This window comes from Microcaecilia unicolor, chromosome 2, assembly GCF_901765095.1.
Source record: "Microcaecilia unicolor chromosome 2, aMicUni1.1, whole genome shotgun sequence".
Lineage (NCBI taxonomy): Eukaryota > Metazoa > Chordata > Amphibia > Gymnophiona > Siphonopidae > Microcaecilia > Microcaecilia unicolor.
This window is the reverse complement of record NC_044032.1, coordinates 151,534,917-151,555,352: the sequence shown is the minus strand read 5'-3', so window position 1 is coordinate 151,555,352 and position 20,436 is coordinate 151,534,917. Positions and strand designations below refer to the sequence as shown.

General features: G+C 44.8%; 1 protein-coding gene across 1 annotated transcript in view; it reads left to right on the top strand.

Annotated features, from left to right (window-relative positions):
• The window catches only part of PCSK1 (proprotein convertase subtilisin/kexin type 1), a 115,959-nt gene that overhangs the window by 55,299 nt on the left and 40,224 nt on the right, over window positions 1-20,436 (top strand). The window contains exons 6-7 of the mRNA XM_030192321.1: window positions 45-133; window positions 9,028-9,200. Coding sequence (XP_030048181.1) covers window positions 45-133; window positions 9,028-9,200 — 262 coding nt within the window. The remainder of the gene's footprint in view (window positions 1-44; window positions 134-9,027; window positions 9,201-20,436) is intronic.

The following is a 20,436-nucleotide window of genomic DNA, read 5'->3' as shown; positions in this document are numbered from 1 at the left end:
TTTTTTTTTCTAATTTTATCTTGTATTTTTCTGTTTTTATGTAGACATGGGACTAGATGTGTTGGTGAAATTGCTATGCAAGCTAATAACAAGAAATGTGGAGTTGGAATAGCATACAATGCCAAAGTTGGAGGTAAAGAAATCTTATAATAATTAAATGTCCTGATTTTTATAAAAGGATACTAAATTAACAATATGGTAAAGAATATTCTATTTTTATTGAAATTGTTTTTATTTATTGTTTATTAAAATTTCATATACTGCTTTTTTTTATTCAGAACGTATCGTTTATTTACAAGTGCCTTTTGTATATAGCTAGTTCTATTTATAAAGAATTTTTGATTTGGGTGCAAAAAATGTCCCTATATAACAAGATCCTGAGTAGATTTTTAAACATAGATTACTATAATAGCTGGTCCTTTGCTACAGTGGCATAACCAGACAAGCTATTTTTTGGTGGGCCTGAGCTCAAGGTGGGTGGGCACACAGTTCATCCCTTGCCTCCACCCCAGTAACCCCAACAAATAATAAATACTTTAACTGGTTGGGATCCCTAAGCCCTGCCAGCAGAAGAGGTCCTTTTGTGGCCAGAATAAGTCACCCCCTACTCACTTCAGCTGGTGGCACTGTTGACGCTGCCTTTTTCCAGCCCCCCCCTCCTGTGCATGCTCAATTTTCACACATGTGCATGTGCAAAAACTGAGCATGCATGGGGGGAGGAGGGCAGGCACAGCAGTAGTGTGTGGACTGTGCCACCAGCTGCAGCAAGTAGGAGAGTGACTTGTTCTGGCTGCCAGAGGACCTCTTCAGCTGGAGAGACTTAGAGAACCCTACCAGCCATAACATGGGTGCCAGAATTTTGGGTGGGCTTACCTTACCTAACAATTTTCCATCTCCTCTCAATCCCAGGCTCTCCCATTTCCCATCTCACTCCTTTCCCAGTCTTATATTTCCTTGCATCTACTCCCCATTACCACATTTCTATCTCAATACTGACTATTCACCTCTCACTCATCTTCTTGCCGACTCCCTTTGACTTCTTCTTCTTCTACATAGTTCCACCAATTACAGAATCTCCTCTCCCTCTTTCCACTCTTGTAGTCTTCCCCAATCTCATTGCCTGACATCTCCTTGTCTCTTTCCCTCCACCCCTAGCATCTTTCTCGCCCATCTCTTTTCCCTCCTACCATGGGTCCATCTCTCCTCCTCTCTCTCCCCACCCGTGGTCCAACATTACTCCTTCTCTTTTCTGTTCTTCCCTCCCCCCTTGATGTAGCATCTCTTTCCTCCCTCAATCCTATTGTTCAGCATCTATCCCTTCCTTCCACACCCAGACTCAACATTTCTCTCCTCCTTCCCATCCTCGGTTCCAGCTTCTTTCTCTTTCTTCCAGAATGTTCTTCCATTCAGCATCTCTCTTTCCTTCCATACCATCCCAGGTCCACCATCTCTCCCTTTCTCTTCACCACTGCCCTCCCATTTAGTATCTCTTTCTCCCTCCCTCCGCACCACCCCCAGGTCCACCATCTCTTCCTTTCTCTTCCCAACTCCCCTCCCTTCCAGTATCTCTGATCTCCTCCCTCCATACCCCAGGTCCAACATTTCCTCCTTTCTCTTGCCTCCCTCCATGCTACTGTCCACCATCTCTCTCCCTCTGTTCTGTTTCCAAGCCCATTATTTCTTCCCATTCACCTCCTCCCACCACCACCCTCATTCTGGCATCTCCCCTTCTCTTTGAATCCTACCTCCCCCCAGTTTAGTTCAAAAATAGCTGTTCCAGGGTGACCCCCATGGGCTGCATGTCTTCTCCTTCTCTTAACCCCAGTTTGGCATATCCCTCACCTTCCCGGTCTAGTTTTAAAAATGTTTTTTCTAAGCAAAGGGTTTCCGGCGCAGGAGCAATTGAGAAACATGCTGCCTTAGGCGAAAATCAACTTCCTTGGCAGTTGGCACTCTTCCTCTACCTGCCGCCGCGGTCTGCCCCACCTCTGACACAACTTCCTGTTTCCGCTTGGGCGCATTGCAGTGACAGGCAGAGGAAGACCAAGGAGGCCAAATTTCGCTGAAGGCAGCATCTTTCTCAATCGCTCCCATGCCAGAAACCCTCTGCTTAGAAAAAAATATTTTAAAGCTAGACCGGGAAGGTGAAGGAGACACCGGATGGAGGAAGAGAGAAGGGGAGGACATGCTGGCCCACAGGGGCTCCCTAGAGCTGTGGGGCTCAGGGTAGCTACCCTGTTTGTCCCCCCCCCCAACACCTGCCCTGAGAATATAGCATGTCACCTCCCTAATCCCACAGTGGTTGCTGTCCTTCTAACCCCCCCACCCAATGTGAAACTACCTCCCTAATCCCACAGTGGTTGCTGTCCTTCTAACCTCCCCCCCCCCAATGTGAAACTGGCAAGGGATACCAGGCTCTATGATAGCTTCTAGTACTACAGTCATTCTTAATAGAGACCTGCGCAGATCTGAGGAGTAGCCTAATGGTTAGTGCAGTAGCCTGAAAAACAGAGGACCCAGGTTCAAATCTCATTTCAGCAGATCGTGTTTTTATTTTTTTTTTTAATTGTGAGCCTTCCAGGCAGTGGCGTTCCTAGGGTGGCTGACACCCGGGGCGGATCGCCGATGCGCCCCCCTCCCCCGGGTGCAGCGTGACCCCCCCCACCCCCAGCGAAAGGACATACCCCCCCCGGCGAAAGGACACCCCCCCGGGTGCATTTTTACCTGCTGGGGGGTGCCGCGCGCCTGTCGGCTTCGCTCGTTCCATGCTCCCTGTGCCCCGGAACAGGAAGTAACCTGTTCCGGGGCAGAGGGAGCATGGAACGAGCGGAGCCGACAGGCGCGTGTCACCCCCCCAGCGGCGTGCACCCGGGGCGGACTGCCCCCCCCCCCTTGGTACGCCACTGCTTCCAGGGACAGAAAAAAAAATACTACTCTACCTCTATTGTATAAGAAACCTACAAGCCTGAAGATATCAGGGCTGCCGAGTTGGCACAGCCCCCCCATCAAGACCGCCACTGCGCCGTACCCCCCTACACACTTGGGCTGCTGCCCTCTCCCCCTTACCTCCTGTGTTTTTTCCTCCCTCGGTCTGTCGTCTCCTGCTCCTATGTGCTGGGTTATCATGTTAACCTAATCATCTGGATCCTGGCCTACAGGAGCAGGAGAGAGACAGACCTGGAAGCAGGCAGTCAGGAAGAATCTTTGGCTCCCTCAAAACCTTGCTTGTGCCAGGCTCCTCCTTGGAGGCCGGGCCCGGAAAATCTTGCCTCCCCCCCTCTCACATCCCATCCTCTCGATGTCCCTGGAAGGTATTGAAGTGGTGTACATTCAGGTACAGAACGTATTGTTCTGTCCCTGGAGCACTCACAATTAAAAAAAAATCTCACTAATAGCTAGCGTGGGATTCAAAACTGGATCCTCTGGTTTTTAGCCTGCTGCTCTAACATTAAGCTACCCCTTATATCTGCATGGATGTCTGTGCATGAAAGTTCTTATGCTGCCATTAAGACATCCATGTCCTTGTTTTTGCTGATTCACAATTTGAATGTTTAAGTTTGTAAAATGGATTTTCATGATGGATGTCTCCCGCACATGGGCCGTCCATTGTATGTCAGCAGATCCTTTTCTATAATACATGAGAAATGGACATTGTAAATGATCCTCCACTCCGCCTGAGGGTCCTCGGGATCTCCCCTTCACCCTTGCTGCCCAACCTCCTGGTTCGCTGCAGTCCACAGGGCAGGGCTCAAAGAAATCAACTTCAAAGCAAAACTAACAAGTTCTTTATTTCGCTTGGGATCCAACAGTCCAGCAGTGCAAAAAGACACAATACTTGAATCAACAAAAAACCTCACGATTCCCCCTGTGCTCCTCTCAGGGGTACAAACACAGCAAGAAAAAAAAACAACTTTTAACTCCCAGGCTTCCAGCACCCAGCTGGGTTCCTTTCAGACAGTTTTATAGCCCTGGGTCTTCTTTCTCCCCCCCTCTCCCTTGGGAGGGGGCAAACACGGCAAGCAGGTCCAAAAAAAACCCAAACACAGTTCTTGAGGCTTCAGCACACAGCTCAAACCGCTTCAGCTTCTTTTAGGCTTTTTAGCCACAGTTCACACTCCACCTTCTTCCTGCTGGGCTCAGCCCACTCCGAGAAAATCTCTCATCCCACTCCAACCAGAACTCTTTAAACTCACAGTTCAATCACAGACTGAGCTCGGGGAAAATGAAAAGGCCCCACCCATCTGGGTCACTCTCTCTAAGCACTGACCCATTCTCCCACATGACCTTTCCTCTTTCCTCTCTTAGCCCAGTTACCATACCATGAAGTTAACTGGTCCCTTATTTTGTTACCTAAGGAATGAGCCCAGGCTGAGAGGTCCATAGGCTCTTCCTCGCTCTCCTCTCTTTCTCTCTGCCCAGCTTCTTGATACTCCATGGGCTCCCCGTCCCACCCACTTTGCAGCTGTTCCTCTTTCCCTTGATTACCCTGCAGGGGCACCACCCTTTCCTTGTTAGAGTTCTCCCCCTGTTCCTGCTGGGGAAGGTAATCTCTGTACCAGGCTTTGCCCCGAGGTTGCTGGGAAATGTAGTCTCTTCCTCTCCTCCATTTTACAGGGGTCACGAACCTTTCTCTGCTCTCTCTCGGGGGATGCTGGGTAATGTAGTCCTTTTCTCTCCACCCTTTTCTAGGGGGCATTACTACTTCTCTCGCCCTCTGGGGATGGAATGGAGGCAAGGCTCTGTTCTGCCTACGTCTGCTCGTGAGCCGCCTCCCTTCTTCCTCTTCCACTTCCATCTTATCTACCGCCAGGTCCTCTCCTTCACAACATCCATATGTGATGTACATACTTGAACATCTATATTCTGAGTTGGCTATTTTTTTCTAAAATGCCGCTGCACAAGTTGTTACATATTATGATCCTAAATGGAAAGCTTAAAGGAGAACTATCATGTTCTTTTAAGAGCTATGTTTCAGTGTCCTTATCTGGACTCTGATTTTCCCTTAAAATTTGTTTACATCAACATCCTACTTTCACCTGCTGAGTAGATCCATCTTGAGTCAAACAGCAGAATTAGCAATGATATCTTACCCACCCAATTAGTAACATAGTAGATGATAGCAGATAAAGACCTGTATGGTCCATCTAGTCTAGAAAAGAAGAACAAGCTAATGTCATGGATTTTGAATAAATGGTTACCATACCTCACCTAGAGCCAGGGCTGCCGAGAGACTGGACCGGGCCCGGGGCAAGGCAGCCCCGGGGGCCCCCCACCTCCGCCCCCCAAGGTCGCTGCTCCCCCCTCCACCCGCTCCCTCCGTCCACCACTGGGCCAGGCCCCTGCATTGAAATCACAGCGCCTCTCACCTCCATGTGAAAGCACTGCAGACAGCAGGGCAGCAGATCGCTTCCCTTAGGGCCTCCTTCCCTCCCTGTGTCCCGCCATTGCGGAAGTTACGTCAGACGAGGGCAGGACACAGAGAGGGAAGGAGGCCCAAAGGGAGGCGATCTGCTGCCTGCAGCGCTTTCACACGGAGGTGAGAGGCGCTGTGATTTCAATGCAGGGGGCCCGGCCCGGTGGCAGATGGTCAACGACGTAGGGCGGATGGGACTGTGGCGCCGGGCCCCCCTTGGAGGCCCAGGGAATTTTGTCCCCCCCTGCCCCCCCCTCTCGGCAGCCCATGCCTAGAGCACACAGTGAATGGGCAATTTATAAATGCGCACAAATTAATTAAGTGAATATTAATAGTTTCTGCGAATGAGATATTTGGTTGAGACTGTTATTCAAAGGGTTTAAAGCCTGATTTTGCATAGGGAATCTAGGTAAGAAAAGGAATGTGCATAATTTCCTAGTATTTTGTAAAAAGATATGCTGAACGGAGAGCCTTTTGTGAAATATGTATAAAGATGCAGGAGATACATATATAGTTTGCAGCACACATTGTGTAAACCACCATTTTAGAAAGAAAAATGTTCAAAACAGGTTGGAATCACTTGAGCATTTGAATTTGTGTTCCTTCTAAGTTGAGTGGGAGTCCTCCAACTGCACTGCTGCCAGTGGAGGGTTGTGCTTCAATATTGTGTTTTCAATCTTTAGAGACAGGCAGAGCTTGCCTGTCCCTTACCATTGAAAATGTGATAGTGAAACAGCACCACCAGGGTTGCCAGATAAAAAAAAAAATTCCCACACAAAACCGTCAAAAACCCGCCCAAAATCCACACACACCCTACCCCCGCCGTCATCAACCCCGCCCCTTCTGTCATCACCCCTACCCCCGCCGTCATCAACCCCGCCGCTTCCGTCATCACCCCCGCCGTCATCAGCCCCACCCCTTTCGTCATCACCCCGCCCTGCCGTAACCAGCCCCGCCCCCACTGTCATCGCCCCGCCCAATACGTCAGCAAACCCCGCCCAAAATGTCACAAACCCCGCCTCTGACGCCATTAGCCCCACCCCCACCGTCCAAAAAACCGCCCCAAAACCCACACAGAAAAAACAAAATGAGCCCAAAAAACCGCAACCCGCCGTGGGCAAAAGTTTCCCGCGGCGGGTTGCGGAAAACCGCCCAATTGGGCGGGAAAACTGCCCATCTGGCAACCGTGAGCACCACCCACTGGCAGCAATTCAGTTGCAGGACTCGCGCTCAGCTTAGAGGGAATAGTGTTGGTAAGTTTCCGGCACCTTCATATACGAATGCCAGATTTTACAGAACCGGATATCCAAGAGGAGCCAATTAAGAAGCCGCACTAGAAAAATGTAATTTTTGGATTTTAAAGGTGATTTTAAACACCAGAGAAGCAAGCACAATTGTTCCCTCAGTCCAGGGCTTAATTTGTGCTGGAATGGAGTAGAACGGTTTTCTGGCACTTCTTCTTGGGCTCAGAAAAAGACATCACCACCCATGCATGACTTCCTTCCTCCCTTCTCTCCCTTTTGCTCCTTCTCTAATGCACCATTAAATCCCTTCCTCCCTCTCCCCCCCCACCCCCACAAGCTGTCTTCTTGTTTTAGAGATTGGTGGCAGTGAGCAGCAATTCACAACATGCTGCTTGTGCCAACATCGGAGCCTTTTGTCTGACACAACTTCCTATTTCTGCATAGGCAGGAAGGTCATAATACATATGTATGAGAGAGATCTGCATGCATTGCCTCCTTGGTATGCAAATATATCTCATGCATATTCATTGTAACATAATAAATTATCACTTAACACTATTTGAATCTTTATTACAACCTATAAAACTATTTGAATAATTAATATAACAAATAAGATTATTAAAACAATCTAAGGAAGTGACTCCAACTAGAAATCCATCGTAGCCTAATTCTCTCAAATATTATCCATATCATTGACTCACAAAGCACGAATTCCTGGAGATCCAAAGACGCAGTTCAGCAAATCATGTGAATGAGAAAATTTAAAAATATTAATGAAAAATTCCAACTTGTTTGAAATATTCATTCTACTTTCAAAGTCCACCAACCAATTGGTGTTGACAGCTACCAATCAGCAACACTATAGTTGAACCAAACCAACTTGTTTGAATAAAATCAACACCCCGTCAAACATGAATGGTTGAAAAAAAGGTCACTGCTGAAGTCAGAGACACCAGTGCTCAAATTGAGCTCCCCCCTCACATCAGCAAATATGCAGCCAACTGTCCAGGCCCGACATAACATCATGTTTTGCCCCTAGGTGTTATCAAGAGCCAGAACTTAAAGAATTTCAGAAAATTACATAGGGTACACTGGAGGAAAAATCCATGGTCTGCTATTGAGAGTAACATGGGGAAAGCCACTGCTTATCTGTGGGATCAGTAACATGAATCTTGCTACTATTTGGGTTTCTGCCAGGTACTTGTGATCTGGATTGGCCACTGTTGGAAGCAGGATACTGTGCTAGATGGACCATTGGTCTGATCCAATATGGCTATTCTTATGTTCTTATGATATCATACTGCTTGTTCTAGTCTTACACATGGTATGAAAAACTACTTAGACCACACTGCAAAGGAGTACACCGGTGAGAAGTGCACCCACCCGCCCGCCTAAAGCTGAATCAACCTCCCAGAAATAAACTGTTTATATCCCCCTTCTAATCAAACCAAAGCCCAATCAACTTCAAGGAAGTTGGTTTGAGGACCTCAATCATATCCCGCTGTCTCTTTTCCAAGCTGAAGAGTCCTAACCTCTTTAGCCTTTCCTCATATGAGAGGAGTTCCATCCCCTTTATCATTTTGGCCGCTCTTCTTTGAACCTTTTCTATTTCTGCTATATCTTTTTTGAGATATGGTGATCAGGACTGTGACACTGTACCAGGAATAAAATTATGCAGACTAAATGGACCTAATAGGCTTATGTGCCGTCACATTCTATGCCAAAGGTAAGAACAGGGTTGGGAGATTGCAGTATTGAAAATAAGCTACCTGTTACTCTCCCAAGAGATGAAGTAAGGTAAGAACAAAGGAAGCATGACCTAGTTATACTGCAGGACATGAGGTACCAGCTTAGTATCAGCAGGCTACAGCTGTGTCAAAACTGGAGGGTCTCTCGTAATTGTGTACTGTCCAGCAAGGCCACAGGGATTTATGATGCTAGATGTTTGTTCAGTATCTTCACTGGTTTTGATAGGTGCTCAGATGAATAAAAAGCTTAATGGTAAGATATATAGGGAGGGGCTTTATGCTGGATCGTGGATGTTCATTTGCTCAGATTGGTAGGGAACCCATGAGAAAGAAAATAAAAACAGAATTTAAAAAAATGGCCAGTTTTGCCTAGTTGGCATCTAGGATGTAACCTTGCAGGAATAACTGGGCAGATTGGATGGTCTAATCATTCATTTTCTGTCACTATCTTCTATGTTAATGTGCTACAGTTTTTTATTCCCCTTTGCTTATTCTTTTTTTTTTTCCCCCCCCACTGAAATTCAGTTTAATTTCACAGCACTTCAGTCCAGTAACTTAGGCTGGAAAGTATCCATGTGTGTAAAAAATTCATAGATTCATAGACCTGCCTTTTTGTATTTAGGCATCAAAATGTTGGATGGAGTAGTGACTGATGCCATTGAAGCCAGTTCCATTGGGTTCAGACCAGACCACGTGGATATTTACAGTGCTAGCTGGGGCCCAAATGATGATGGTAAAACTGTAGAGGGACCTGGCAGGTTAGCCCAAAAGGCTTTTGAATATGGAATCAAACAGGTAAGCTATAGTATTTAAACAATAAGAAGACTTGAATCTAATTCAGTTCACTGATTATGAGAAGTTTTTGCTGTGTGCATTGAGTTGGTGGTCTCAGACTGGTTTCTAGTGGGTAAATATTCATCGTATCTTGAAATCCATAATGGCCACAATTTCAGCAGAGAAGTCAAGAATTGAAGTCACATTTAAACCAAACACATTTCTGAGCTAGGGCAATAAATGGATCCATGCCACTAGGCTGAACTATTCCTGGTTTTTCTTTGCTGCATCTGTAGATTTATAGATTTTACTTTCTCTATGAAAAGCAGGATATGAGTCTATAGATGCAAAACAGAATGGGGATCCTGAAGCACATCAGAGGGAAAGATTTGTATGTTAATGTAAAATCTTTAGTTGCTAGTGCTGTAATTTTCCTATAATTTTAATAGCAAGAACATAAGGCTAATTAAAATTTCAAAGCCTGTTTCACTAAAGGTATGTACTAGGTTGATAAAAATCTCTTCTGTTCAAAAATAATGGAAAACAATTTTTTCCATGGAAAGGTTAAGTTGGGGAATTTTGGGGTACTCAGGTATAATTCTGGCTACAAATATGTTATATTATTTAGGGTTCCTTTTACTAAAGCTTAATGCGTGATAATGGACATTAGTGCACGCTAAATGCTATCCACCTTATAATTGAAAGAGAAAAACGCCTAGATTTCGACCCAAATCGGGAGATAGACGTTTATCTCACAAAAACGAATAAATCGGTATAATGGAAAGCCGATTTTGGACGTTTTCAACTGCACTCCATCGCGGAAGCGTACAAAGTTGACGGGGGCATGTCGGAGGCGTGGCGAAGGTGGAACTGGGGCGTGGTTATCGGCCGAGGAGAGATGGGCGCCTTTCGCCGATAATGGACAAAAAGTATGCGTTTGTAGCTAGAATTTAGGGCACTTTTCCTGGACCCTGTTTTTTCACGAATAAGGCCCCAAAAAGTGCCCTAAATGACCAGATTACCACCAGAGGGAATCGGGGATGACCTCCCCTGACTCCCCCAGTGGTCACTAACCCCCTCCCGCCACAAAAAAAATGATGTTTCACAACTTTTTATTTTCACCCTCAAATGTCATACCCACCTCCCTGGCAGCAGTATGCAGATCCCTGGAGCAGTTGTTAGGGGGTGCAGTGGACTTCAGGCAGGTGGACCCAGGCCCATCCCCCCCTACCTGTTACAATTGTGCTGCTTAATGCTTAGTCGTCCAACCCCCCCAAACCCACTGTACCCACATGTAGGTGCCCCCCTTCACCCCTTAGGGCTATAGTAATGGTGTAGACTTGTGAGCAGTGGGTTTTGAGGGGGATTTGGGGGGGGCTCAACACACAAGGGAAGGGTGCTATGCACCTGGGAGCTCTTTTACCTTTTTTTTGTTTTTGTAAAAGTGCCCCCTAGGGTGCCCGGTTGGTGTCCTGGCATGTGAGGGGGACCAGTGCACTACGACTCCTGGCCCCTCCCATGAACAAATGCCTTGGATTTATTCGTTTTTGAGCTGGGTGCTTTCATTTTCCATTATCACTGAAAAACAAAAACGCCCAGCTCACAAATTGTCAAATAAAACATGGACGTCTATTTTTTTTCGAAAATACGGTTCGGTCCGCCCCTTCACGGACCCGTTCTCGGAGATAAACGCCCATGGAGATAGATGTTTTCGTTCAATTATGCCCCTCCACGCGTCCTATTTTATACCATGGGCAGTAATGTTCAAAGTACTAGGTCAAAGTAGGTAAGTAAAAGTAAAAATAAATGTATATTTTAATACTTAAGTAAAAGTACAGTGAAGAACACATTACAGGCCCTCTTTACAAAGGCGTGCTAACGTTTTTACTATGATTAAAAATTAGTGCACGCTAACCATCTAGGTGCCCATAGGATTATTATGGACATCTACACAGTTAGCGAATGCTAATTTTTAGCATGTGCTAAAAACGCTAGCGCCTTTGTAAACAGGGCCCTAAAAAAATGTACTTCAGTGAAAGTAAAAAAAATTATTGCCTAATATAATATTTTTTGAGTAAAAAATAGAAGTACCACAACTGCAATCGATGCAACTATTGTTAACGTTTTTATGCCAACAACTTTATTGCTCTTCAATTCAATCCACTTTGCTTTTAGTAAAACTAAATTTTAAAAATGACTGTGATGTGATGTGAAAGGCCCTAATGAACTCATTAATATATTGAATAATTTTGGTGACATGAGTGAACCTTGTGAGATCCCACAAACTGATCAACATGGTTCAGAAAAATGTTCTTTGTATTTTACTCTGTAAAATCCTTGGATTACCCTGTAAAAGCCTTGGAACCATTCTAAAACTCTCCCTGTGATCACTATCTTACTCAGCAATTCTAAGAATGACATAATTTAATTTGTATATTTCTACATTTCACCAGTGTAACCCCTCTTTCAGTGAGGTAGGTTGGTCCTGGAGGGTACATAGCCCTGACTACATGATCATACCTGGAATAAAATCACCACACAAAAAATCCTAAGAATATCAAGTCCACACCAGGGGATACGTTTCCTTAAAACCACCTTTATAAGATATAATCCTCCCAAATATTTACAACCAAAGAGCAGAAATACCAGAAGTAGCACCAATGAAATACATATGGTTCAAGAGTAGGTTTTTACCAGAATGGCAAGCTTCTCTACTAATTCTCTGGTAATCCTTCTTTCTTCTCTCCATGTTGGCACCTTTTGTATCCCTTCTCCTGGTCTCTTGGAGAACCCACTCTTCTGGGATCCTTGGATAGACATACTCCCTCTTTTTTTTTCATTGGTCTTGGGCTGGGTATATCAAAGTGCACATCTTCCTCTATTCCTGCAAAACATTACTGCATGATATGTCTCAAAATCACAAAATCTTTCCCACTATTTATATCCTAGAAGCACAGAAAATGTCAGAAGATAGACCACATAGCCTATCCAGTCTGCCCATCTATACCAACTACTAATCTCTACTATCTCTTCCTCTGTACTGGTTCCATGCTTTCTTGAATTCAGACCTTGTCTCCACCAGTTCCACTGGGAGGCTGTTTCATGGATCCACAACCTTTTCAGTAAAGAAGTAACATAGAGGGGCATAATCGAATGGGGGTGCCCATCTCTAAGGACGGCCCCGTAAAAGGGCATCCCCAACTGTATTATCGAAACAAGATGGGCGTCCATCTTTCGTTTCAATACGGTCGGGGACGGCCAAATCTCAACATTGGGTCGACCTTACAGATGGCCGCCCTTGGTTTTCGGCCAACTCAAAAACGGCCAAATCCAAGCCATTTGGTCATGGGAGGAGCCAGCATTTGTAGTGCACTGGTCCTCCTCACATGCCAGGACACCAACCGGGCACTCTAGGGGGCACTGCAGTGGACTTCACAAATTGCTCCCAGGTGCATAGCTCCCTTACCTTGGGTGCTGAGCCCCCCAAACCCCCCCCCCCCAGGTTTGCCTGCCTGAAGTACACTGCACCCACTACAACTGCTCCAGGGACCTGTATACTGCTGTGATGGACCTGAGTATGGCATTTCAGGCTGGCATAGAGGCTTACAAAAAAGTATTTTTAACCTGTTTTTTTTATGGTGGGAGGGGGTTAGTGACCACTGGGGGAGTAAGAGGAGGTCATCCCCGATTCCCTCTGGTGGTCATCTGCTCAGTTCGGGCATCTTTTCACGGCTTGGTCATGAAAAAAATGGACCAAGTAAAGTCGGCCAAGTGCTTGTCAGGGACACCCTTCTTTTTTCCATTATCGGCCGAGGACGCCCATCTTCTAATCACACCCCAGTCCCGTCCCAGACCTGCCTTTGCTACCCTGCCGACACACCCCCACGACCATCCAGTCTGCCCAACAAGATAAACTTATGTGTGCTACTTTCTTGATTTATCTTTGCCATTTTTGGGACATAGACCGTAGAAGTCTGCCCAGTAGTTACCACGCCTCTCAACCACCTGTACTGCCACCCAATCTCCGCTAAGCTTCTGAGGATCCATTCCTTCTGACAGAATTCCTTTATGTTTACCCCACGCATTTTTGAATTCCGTTACCGTTTTCATCTCTACCACCTCCTGCAGGAGGGCATTCCAAGTAGCCACCACTCTGTGAAAAAATACTTCCTGACATTTTTCTTGAGTCTGCCCCCCTTCAATCTCATTTCATGTCCTCTCATTCTACCGCCTTCCCATCTACAGAAAAGATTTGTTTGTAGATTAATACCTTTCAAATATTTGAACGTCTGTATCATATCACCCCTGTTTCTCCTTTCTTCCAGGGTATACATGTTCAGGTCAGCAAGTCTCTCCTTATATGTCTTTTAACGCAAATCCCATACCATTTTTGTAGCTTTTCTTTGCACTGCCTCAATTCTTTTTACATCCTTAGCAAGATACAGCCTCCAAAACTGAACACAATACTCCAAGTGGGGCCTCACCAACAACTTGTACAGGGGCATCAACACCTCCTTTCTTCTGCTGGTCACACCTCTCTCTATACAGCCTAGCATTCTTCTGGCTACAGCCACCGCATTGTCACACTGTTTCGTCGCCTTCAGATCCTCAGATACTATCACTCCAAGATCCCTCTCCCTTCTGTACATATCAAAGAATCTCACCGCCTAACACATATGTCTCCTGTGGATTTCTACTCCCTAAGTGCATCACTTTGCATTGAATTTTAATTGCCAAACATTAGACCATTCTTCTAGCTTCTGCAGATCCTTTTTCATGTTTTTCACTCCCTCCAGGGTGTCCACTCTGTTACTAATCTTGGTGTCATCTGCAAAAAGGCAAACTTTACCTTCTAACCCTTCGGCAATGTCGTTCACAAATATATTGAACAGAATCGGCCCCAGTACCGATCCCTGAGGCACTCTGCTACTCACCTTTCCCTCATCCAAGTGAATTCCATTAACCACCACCCTCTGGTGTCTGTCTGTCAACCAGTTCCTAATCCAGTTCACCACATTGGGTCTTATCTTCAGCCTGTCAAGTTTATTGAACAGCCTCCTGTGAGGAACCGTGTCAAAGGCTTTGCTGAAATCTAAGTAGATTACATCTATCGCAAGTCCTTGATTCAGTTCCCTGGTCATCCAGTCAAAGAATTCAATGAGATTCGTTTGGCACGATTTACCTTTGGTAAAACCATGTTGTCTCGGATCTTGCAACTTATTGGATTCCAGGAAATTCACTATCCTTTCCTTCAGCATCACTTTCATTACTTTTCCAATAACCGAAGTGAGGCTTACCGGCCTGTAGTTTCCAGCTTCTTCCCTATCACCACTTTTGATAAGTATTTCCTTATAATGGGGACTACTAAACTAATGAGAAGCCCTTCCTAGAGTCACTGGGGGTGGGGGTGGGGGAATTAGATGGCAAGGAGAGAGTGAGAAGCCCAGCCCTAAGGGGAGTGTTTGTGGGAAAGTGCTGAGGGAAATGTTTCTGGTTATTGAATGACAGTAGGGATGGAATTTGCAGTTAATAAAAGTTGTTAGAGAGAGCACATGGTCTTTGGTTGCCTCTACCCCTGCCGGGACCCTTGTGGAGAGGGGGGTGTCCTGGATGTGGTCAAGCAACTAAGACTGAATTAAGTGGAGGTTTCTGCCAGTACAAGCATTAACCATGAAGTGGAGGACTACTCCAGGTGGGAAGTAAGGGAACCCAGCCTGAGAGTTGTCACAATGTCAGGAATAGCAAATGAGCCTTTGCGCTGATCCGGAGACCAGCAGTCAGAAATCCCACAGCGACCATCGTTCCCCAGTGGTTGAGCCCCTGGGTTCAGGCAACCAGCAGGACTTAGGAGAGGGACTGACAGGAGGACTCAGGAGGCAGCCAGGTACAGGTGGAAATCTGTCTCGCTGCCCCCTACGCCTGGAATAAACTTCCTGAGCCCCTACATCTTGCCCCATCCTTGACCATCTTTAAATCTAGATTGAAAGCCCACCTCTTCAACATTGCTTTTGACTTGTAACCACTTGTACCTCTCACTTCTACCTACCCTCCTCTCCTCTTTCCTCTACACATTAATTGATTTGCTTACTTTATTATTTTTGTCTATTAGATTGTAAGCTCTTTGAGCAGGGACTGTCTTTCTTCTATGTTTGTGCAGCGCTGCGTACGCTTCGTAGCGCTATATAAATGCTAAATTGTAGTATTAGTAGTAGTAGGCAGGCAGCAAACCAGCTGAGGTCAGGTTCAGGCAATAGTCAAGGCAGGCGGCAATCCAGTAGAGGCCAAATCCAGGCAGTGGTCAAGGCAGGCAGCAATCCAGCCGAGGTCAGGTCCAGGTGATAGTCAAGGCAGGCGGCATCCAGTAGAGGTCAGGTCCAGGCAAAGGTCAGGAGAATAACCGGAATGCATCAGACATCAGGAACGAGTAGCTGAGGCAATGAGAAGAGGGAATCTCCTAGTTAAAAAGGGATGGCGTCTGATGTCAGGATAGGCGCGCCAAAGCGTAGGCACTTACAAATGTAGGCGCGTAGGTAGTACAGAGTAGGCACGTACAAACGTAGGCGTGTCAAAAATGTAGGCGTGTACAAACGTAGAAGTCGGAAAGGAAATATTAAGTACATTTGAGGTGAGAACGCCTGACTCCATGTTTGATGTTCCAGGTACTTGACAAGAGCATGAAAGGAAAGGAGCGTGTTCAGAGCCAAAAGCAGTAGCCCTGAGAGGTACATCTTTGGGTGAGAGGACAGATAGGGATGTCTGATCCATAGTGGAGATTGCTTGCTGCACAAGTGCTGCAGGCACAGTCTTAGATTGTTCACCCAAAAAAGGATGGATGATAGACTGAAGGAGTTGTAAATATGTATATACCATAGGATTTACAAATGGACTATTGAACTGACACAAAAGTCTTGAAACTGGCACTTAACCTCGAACTATCTGTTTGGAATACAAATTGTTGATACCAAGAAAGATTATTTGCCTCCAGAATTCATGAAGCCTAGATGAACTGTTTCTTACAGAGTTTTAAGTTTGTGTGTGGTTTACAAAACCTGGACTGGAGTCTTTCTTTTGTATGAGGGTGAAGTTTGTCTACTCCCAGACTAACAAAGAAAAGTGAATAAAGAGATGAAGCCTGGTTTAACACCCTACAGCCTATTGGAGTAAGTTCGACCCTGTACAGCGCCCAGCTCAGTGATTTAAGAAACTTAAAAGCTTTGTTTTGTGGCCTGGTCTCGGGTGCTGACCTGAGAGGAGCTAGCTGGTACCTGAACTTTTGTGGTGAGACCAGGGTTACAGTTAGATTACTCCTGAGTCTGTCCCCAGAGCTTCCTTTCAGTTGAAAGAGGCCTACGTCCTGTGCATTTAAATGTTTCTGTCATATCTCCCCTCTCTCACTTTTCTTCCAAGGTCTACATATTGAGAATTTTAAGCCTGTCCTATATACTTTATGATGAAGACTACTGATTATTTTAATGGCCACCCTCTGAACTGACTATATCTTTTTGAAAGTGTGGTCTCCAGAATTGTACACAGAACCCCAACTACAACAGATGCATTCAAAGTTCCTCCATATTGATTGGTTGAAAATGCTCCATACACAGCGGGGTTGGGCACTCACCACTCTGCTCAATGCCTATTACAGGACATTAAGCAAAAAAATGGTTCCTCCATCAAGGCCTAAGGTGTTTTCAACATCAAAGACCTTTATGTTAGGAGAGCTTGGATGTTTTGAGAATTCAAGAACTTCACACTACAGTAATGAGCTTCTGGAGCAAACTTTCACAAAAAAGGAGGTGTAGGTTTGTTGTTAGCAAAAAACAGACCAAAATGATGTCTTTGCTTTCCAGTTTTCACTAAATTCTGAATTAATGAGCTGCTTTGCATTAATTCAAATTTTTTGTAAACTTTTGTGTGTAGTGGAATATATGCAAAACTTCATTACTTGCAAGGGACCATTTTGCAAATGTTTTGCAAAAGGGCCCTATGCAGGAATAACTTGCTCGAAAAAGCCTGCATTTCCGTGCTTTTCAGGCCATTTTAGCATTTTTGTGCATGGCCTGTGAAAATATTTGCAGTTTAGTGCATTGGCCTTTTAATCTTTTTTTTTTTTAGTGACGCAAACTAAGTTAATGAGGCCATAACTGTGAAATCACCCATTCCTCCACATCTGTCAACTAAGTCTTCACCATAAATACAAAATTGTGGTTTAAATCAATAATAATAAATAAAACTTTGCAGTGGATGAAGGTGATCTGCCAGCCATAAACTGACATATTCTTCCAAATGTTTCTTCCACTCATAAACTTTCCTCAGGACTGGAGCAGTGGCCTAATGATTATTGTAACAGACTGAGATTCTGGGTTCAATTCCCACTGTAGCTCCTTGTGACCCTGAGCAAGTCACTTAACCCTTGCCCCAGGTTTAAAAAGCAAACAAACTTAGATTGTGAGCCCACTAGGGACAGCAAAAGTACCTACATGTGATATGTACAGTGCTGCGTATGTATAGTAGCCCTATAACTTACTCCAACAAAATCATGAATTCAGAGATGCTTGTTAGGATCTTCAGAAATCATATCTCACATACTCAAGCTCTAGGACAAATGAAGGAAACAAACGTTAATGCCAAGTCCACAAAAAACCATTACCCTTTGGCATACCCCTTTACTGGGACAAGGATGTATGACTTTGGTCTCCACTCCCATACCTTGAAGGCTGCCAGCAAATCAAGTTCTCAGAATATCCCTCATAAATATGCATGTATACACTGGAAGAGAGGCAGGAGAGAGGGGATGTGATGGAGACATTTAAATACCTCAGTGGCATTAATGTACAGGAGGAGAGTCTTTTTCAAATGAAGGAAAACTCTGGAATGAGGGGGCATTCGATAAAGTTAAGAGGAAATAAGCTTAGGAGGAATCTAAGAAAATACTCTCACAGAAAAGATGGTGAATACATGGAATGGCCTCCTGGTGGAGGTCATAGAGATGAAGACTGTGTCAGAATTTAAGAAAGCGTGGGACAGACACATGGGATCTTTTTGGAAAAGGAGGAGTTAGTGGTTACTGAGGATGGGCAGACTGGATGGGTCATTTGGCCCTTATTATCTGCCATCATGTTTCTAGTTGTACTAGGTGAAAACAGCTTTTATTTCCAATTTAATTGCTGGAAAAGGCTGTATATAGAAAACACGCTACCAGCTCATACAAAATGGGTATTCTTTTTGTATGGAAAACAGAGATATGACTCATACCTCCTTTTATAGATTGCAAGTCTTTCAGTTCTCCTGTAGCTTTGTTTTCTGACATTTTCTGCAGTCCTTGCTGGTGCCCTTTGTAGGATGTCTGATTGTGTTATTTTTTGGCAAATACATGGAAAATACTGTCATGACTGCAATGTGGCATCTCTCATGCATTACGGATGGAACAAGCAGGAGAAATGTAAGACAGAAGAAGAATGGCCCCCAAGCTTTGGATGCGAGTCATTCATTATTATAATAAATCTGTACCAGCATAGAAAGCAGTAAGCAACCTATATATGACTATAGTAATAATGATGGAACAGTTATGAAAGAAATTGCTGCTTTGCTAAGCATACTTCATAACTTCTATTTTCATGCTAAACTGTTAAGTATTCATATTTTAAAAAACAAAGCAGTCAGTTTTCAAAGAGTTTATACTCCATTGAGAGGTAGGCTCTGAAAATTTACTAGAGCTAAATTCCTATCTTTACCCTTCAAAAAGTATAAAGACCAGCGGACACTCAATGAAATTACATGGAAATACTTGTAAAACAAATTGGAGGAAATATTTTTTCTAGCAAAGAGCAGTTAAGCTCTGGAACTCGTTGCCTAGTCTGTTATTGAGATAGACATGGAGGAAGCCACTGCCTGTGGGTTTCTGCCAGGAACTTGTGACTTGGCTTGGCCACTGGTGGAAGCAGGATACTGGGCTAAATGGACAACTGGTCTGAGCCAGTATGGCTGTTCTTATGCTCTTGGAGCCCATTTACTAAAGTGTGATACATTTTTGTACTTGTATTTGGTACAAAAATTAGTGCAACTCCCCAACTACAACCCTAGCCCCTGATCACATATACGCCTCCTGTAAGCGATAGTGTTGGGGCAGGAGCAATCCCCTGGATGCTCTATTCCTTTTCTGGTTCCAGGTTCAAAATGGTAGCTCTGACCCCTACTGGTAGTGTTGCAATACTACCTGTAGGGTCAAGCTGTCAAATAAGGGCAGAACGCATTTGGCACTGAAAAAATAAAGCGCTAAGCGCTGTTTATAGAATATGCTTAGTGCCGAAGTTTAGATGCCAGGATTTACACCAAGTAAACCCTGGTATAAATCCTCATGTCTAAATTAAGCTTGGATCTCCCTTATTCTATAATGCATAAAAATTCTAGGAATGCCCCTGATCCGCCCATGACCCTCCCATGGTCATGCCCCCTTTTTGGAACCAGGTGTAAAATTTATGCATTGGTCCATGTCACTAAAAATGCATGCATAAGTTTTCAATTAAGGCCAATTAGTGCTGATAATTGATTTTTAGCACTCAATTGTTGGTGATTATTGGCTCGTTATTAAATTAAATTGCACATGCAAATTGGGCATGTGTCTAAATTTTTATGCCAATTTTAAGCACCGTTTATAGAATTTGGGGGTTAATTTGGGCTCCAGTATCAAATAATCTTTTGCAGTATCACCGTGGGACTACTGCTAGGGGTTACAGCTGCCATGTTGCACCTGTGACCAAAAAGGGGCAAGAGTATCTGGGGATAAGTCCTTCCCCAACACTATATCACCAAGGAAACCCCCAGGTATTGTGGGTATTAGGGGTAGGGTTGGGTGATGCTCTTAAGGGAGGTTTGGCATGTAATTGAGGAGTAGGGTATGTGATTGGAGGGTGGGATTGTGAACTTTAGGGGAGAAAGTGAGGTTTGCCAGGTTCACTTGTTTTCGTTTGGTCAACGGTCACACTAACTGCCTGTCAGTAGTGTAGGTACACTTAATGCCACCTCTTGAGTGAATTCCCCAGACTGAAAACTTCCCATCACTTCATATGTACACAGGTACATTTGTACCAGTGGACTTCTGCATTCCAGCCCAGATTTTCAAAGGACATGTGCATGCCTGTTCTCATTCTTCATACGTACACATAAACACAAGCATATGCTTGCTTTTCAGATACACTCATGCACACACTCATAGTTTTAGACTTTGGTGTAGAGAGTTGCACGGGGACAGAAATTTCAC